Source organism: Habropoda laboriosa, unplaced genomic scaffold, assembly GCF_001263275.1.
Source record: "Habropoda laboriosa isolate 0110345459 unplaced genomic scaffold, ASM126327v1 scaffold9, whole genome shotgun sequence".
In the NCBI taxonomy this organism is placed as follows: domain Eukaryota; kingdom Metazoa; phylum Arthropoda; class Insecta; order Hymenoptera; family Apidae; genus Habropoda; species Habropoda laboriosa.
In genome coordinates, this window is record NW_017100191.1 from 770,275 (window position 1) to 774,793 (window position 4,519).

Below are 4,519 nucleotides of genomic sequence, written 5' to 3' on the forward strand. Positions count from 1 at the left end.
TCACTTTTAGAGTGACCTTTTGCAGATATCTCGAAATTAACGATTCTTTAGACGCGTCTATATTACACTGAGATTTTAAGCGGGATCGTTTGTTTCGGATCTTAATAATTTTGTAAAGACTGTTTAGGTTTGCTTCACGGTCGGCAAGTCACCTGATACTTGTAAACTGGAGTGTATGATATACTCCAGAATTTCTTCACTTGAAAAATTTTTCGACGATTTGAAATTACGAATGGAAAGTCTGAATGAAAAGTTTGTTCAAAGTGGTACTCATAAGGGTCACAGCATAGCTGGGATGGTATGCACCACGTGAAAAGGGTCACGTCGTCGAGGACGAAAGTGACTTTCGTTCTCGGGTATCATTATCGTAAATCATCCAGCGTGTCTAATTTCGCCGCTTAACACAATCACTCCACATAACGCGTTTTTCATTACGCGAATCACTCGTAACTCCGTGAAATCGCGACGCTTCTTCTGAAAAGCGTCCTTTCCTTTCCGTTTTCACTTCCGATCCAATTTGATCGACGAGGAAGCATTTTGCGCGTTCAATTTCGCTCCTAGCCAGCCGTAGAATAAGCGGCCATTTCAGGAAGCATAAATTCGAATTGCCTAGAAAGTCGGTTGGAACCGTCAGAAACGTTTATTCCTCCACTTTTCTCTCTCTCTCTCTCCTCTCCTTACGAAAGTTAAGGGTCGAACGCGTAAAAAGTATGTGTTACAAAATGGAGGCTCGATTACTGTAATTCTGATAATTATTACGCTACTCGGAGGTGTAACAGGCGTGACGGGAAATCGGAGCTATGCCATCACGCAATTGTACTCCTTTTTCTTTGTCCTGTTGAACTTTTCGCAGATTCAGAAATCGGTCAATTTTTGTCCCGCTTCTCTCCTCTCGATGTTATATTGTATAACACACTTAGGCAGCTATACTTTCTCAATCAGGTGAATTACAGTCAAGGATATCTCGCGAGAGCTGCTTTATGAATATGAAAGAGACACGCTAGTGAGTCGATCGCAATCGTTTCTCGATGTTCGAGGGGAAAAAAGAACACGCGTGTGTAAGGCTATCCACCTTACGTAAAGGACTTTAGAACCATCGATGACTGCGCTCTATTGCAAATTTATAGTTCTTCGCAGACAACTTTCTATAAAAAATTATGCAACTGACAAAAAAAAAAAGAAGAAAAAATAGTACGTCGACCTTCTAGAAACAGTTTTTACTTCGTCAGCTTTTGCTGTTTCTAATGTGGGTCAGATTAATGAACGAGACAGTTGCTTCTTTTCGGACACCGAGTATGTTAGCAACGTATCGCGCGTTAATTCGTAGAACGCAAGTGACATTCCGATGATTAGATCGCAGTTACAGTTGAATCAGGTCATTCGACCATGGGAACTGAATTTTCTTTCGCTGTTCTTCTGTGCAGTTCGCGGTTTTCTGTTTGCTGCTTCTTCTTGGCCTAGGTCACTGTCAGGACAATGATCTTCCGTCGAGATTGGAGATCGAGAGCTCGATCAACCGCACGATCGAGGAAGTCGAGCGACAGGTTCGCGAGGACTCGAGCCTGCCTCAGCTGACGAGGCAAGAAATAGTGAAGATTCTTCAGAACATCACTTCTCAGGATTTGAACGAGTTCAAAGACAAAGCGAAGTTGGAGAGAGCGAGAAGTTTGTACCAAAGGGCGCTCATGGTCGTTCTCCCTTACAACGCTAAAGACTCCTCTGGAAATTTGAAAGATCTCTACACGAAACCGCCTATGACACAGATGATCCCTGATCCTTTCAAGTCACGGAACAGTACACGCGACTTGGAGGAAGAACGAAGGAAAATAGAGGACAACGACGTTCAGAATTCCGAGCAAAATCAAGTTTCGTACAAGGATAATCTGAAAGGGTCCACTACGACGAAGAATCGCTACAAAAATCATAGAGACACTTATTCAGAAGTGCGTACGAAAGTTCCGTTGAAGCAGACTCTGAAATTAGACTCCACCCCTGTCAGATTCACCTTCAATCTTGACAATCTTCAGAAGAATACTCATGTCACCGAGAAAACTACCACTATGAGGTATCCGGTCTACAGAAATAACGTTAACAAGGGTTCAGAGTTAGATATTGTCTACAGTACCAGTGTCACCGATGCACCAACTACGATAGCAGCTTCCAAAGAGATCACTATAGACTTAGAAAGGCATAAAGCTAGTCAGAACGTTCTGACGTCCAGCCAGTGGCGTTACAATGCTCCACCAAGTACCACCGTGAAACCTACTCTGCCTTCTAAGACAAACAAAGTACCGTTTCTTCCAACTATTATCGCGGAACCTGAAGAGCAGCCTACCGTTTCTTCAACGAAGCGAACAGAGGTCTTGATGGAAGACACGAAGCCCGAAGCTTTCGCGATGAACACCGAGAAACCAACAGCTCTCTACGTGACTCCGATGTCCACGGAAACTTCGTCGAAGACGAAGTACAGTTCGACTTACTCGTTGAATTCTGCAGGATTTAGAGTGGCCACAACCACTACCGCAATGCCTATGAGGCCAGAAGTGATGGATCTGTTAGCTTCGATCGGACTCAGACCAGACAACAAGAGCAACGTCGAAGACGTGTACAAGAAGAACAAGGATCTCTTGGACAAAAGTCAAATCGCAGATCTGAACAGTATTCACAGTACGATATCAGGCCTGACTTCGTTCACAGGTAACCAAGTGCCGATCTTGAACCAGAATGCCTTCGGAGGTTCAGCATCGGAGATCAAAAAGGGCGTGCAGAACCTAACGCCCGACGTCCAATTGCTCTTCCAGAGATTCGGTCTGCAAACGTCGAACCTGGATCAGCCTACAACCACCACTACCCAAAGGACGACTAGCAATTTCAACTCCTACACAAATTTCAAACCTCTGCCTACTTCCAGCGTGAAGGATCAAGAGATGAAGGAGTTTCTAGCTCAGTTTGGACTGGGTGTGAGTAACAACAGGAGGCAGAAATCGATGAAAGCAACTCAAGAGACTCCCTCTGTGATAGAAGTTGTACCGAGCAACATGAGAAACATTCTGGAGAACATCGGTCTCATCTCTGTGTCCGAGAAAGGGTCTAAACCTTCCTCGAAGCCTGAAGAAGACATGATATCCACGGAAACGTCGGAGACTCCCTCTGTGATAGAAGTTGTACCGAGCAACATGAGAAACATTCTGGAGAACATCGGTCTCATCTCTATGTCCGAGAAAGGGTCTAAACCTTCCTCGAAGCCTGAAGAAGACATGATATCCACGGAAACGTCCAAGTACCACGTGTTCAAGCCTCACGAGGCGATAGTGAAGGACGAAGAGCAGAGGAACAAGATCAACGAGCTGTTGGACACCGTGAAGCTGGTTCAAGAGGGCAAGGCTGACGTTCAGAACGTCAGAAAAGTGGCCAACGACTTGTTACAGTCCACGAAGATCCTGAAAGACGGACCGGATCCTCTGAAGCTCGAAGAGATCATCAAGACGTACAACGAGGACGTGAGGAACGAGGTGAAGAGGCAAGAGGAGAAGGAAGAGACGACGACGACGACGACGACAGCTAGCCCGAAGGAACAAACGACAATTTCTTCTACTGTCACCACTGGTATTAAGAAATTTATGATATACGTATTAAGCAGTTCAGACTATTGGGTTCAGAGAATTATGCAGGGATTAAGGAGACTTCGAAGCGTACTAACCAACGTGTATGATAGATTTAGACGCGGATCTGGCTGATTCTGACGGTGTCTACTAATTCTCGAACTCTAGCATTTCCTCTCTTTGTTGTGCGTCCTTCGTTCACTTGGAAGAGATACGCTAGGACGTATCTCCATTATGTATCCTCTAATTACTTTCTCTTTCCGTGCTAACGACGTTCAACAGCAGCGATTTCTACGTTAAATCTCACTCTCCTGTTTGAAGAAAGAGTGATCTTTCCCTGGAGAAAAAATGGACAAACTTGTGGGAAAAGATCGATGAAAACTTTCGATTTCTATTCACTTGTTACTCTCTTACCGTGCTAATCGTGAGAAATACTCTTCGCGACGAGTACTAATGTCTCTATTTGTAACTAATGCCCACCCCCCAGTGAAATCTCGTAATTGGCACGATTTACGTGCTTTAGATAAACATTTAATCCTAACTGTACGTATCACACCCCATCTCTCACTGTATAATATCCATTTCTACATGTAAAATTGTACGTGAATTGATTGCATGTCGATCCTTCTTTTCTACCAACTCTAAGTGTTCATTCCGAAACCACTCTCTGCCTATATCACTCAAAACTATCGAATGGAACCGCCACGAAAGACACTCAAACACGAATTCATGATGGAACTTGTCAACAGAACCGGCTGAAACCACCTTAACCACTTCCACGACGACAGATTCGACAAAATCAGCATCCACGACGACGACCTCTTCGACTTCTACAGCAGCAGCCTCGACCACAGCCAGTCCTAACTTGGTGGCTCTGGAGGAATCTTTCGGCGGGACCACCAAGGAACCGGACACAG

The 4,519-nt window shown here is 44.7% G+C and overlaps 1 protein-coding gene across 1 annotated transcript in view; it reads left to right on the plus strand.

Moving 5' to 3' along the window:
• Positions 1-232: 232 nt before the first annotated feature.
• Positions 233-4,519, plus strand: part of LOC108580228 (mucin-5AC) — a 4,932-nt gene continuing 645 nt past the window's right edge. The window contains exons 1-4 of the mRNA XM_017943937.1: positions 233-298; positions 1,425-3,074; positions 3,195-3,606; positions 4,352-4,517. Of these exons, the coding sequence (XP_017799426.1) occupies positions 233-298; positions 1,425-3,074; positions 3,195-3,606; positions 4,352-4,517 (2,294 nt within the window). The remainder of the gene's footprint in view (positions 299-1,424; positions 3,075-3,194; positions 3,607-4,351; positions 4,518-4,519) is intronic.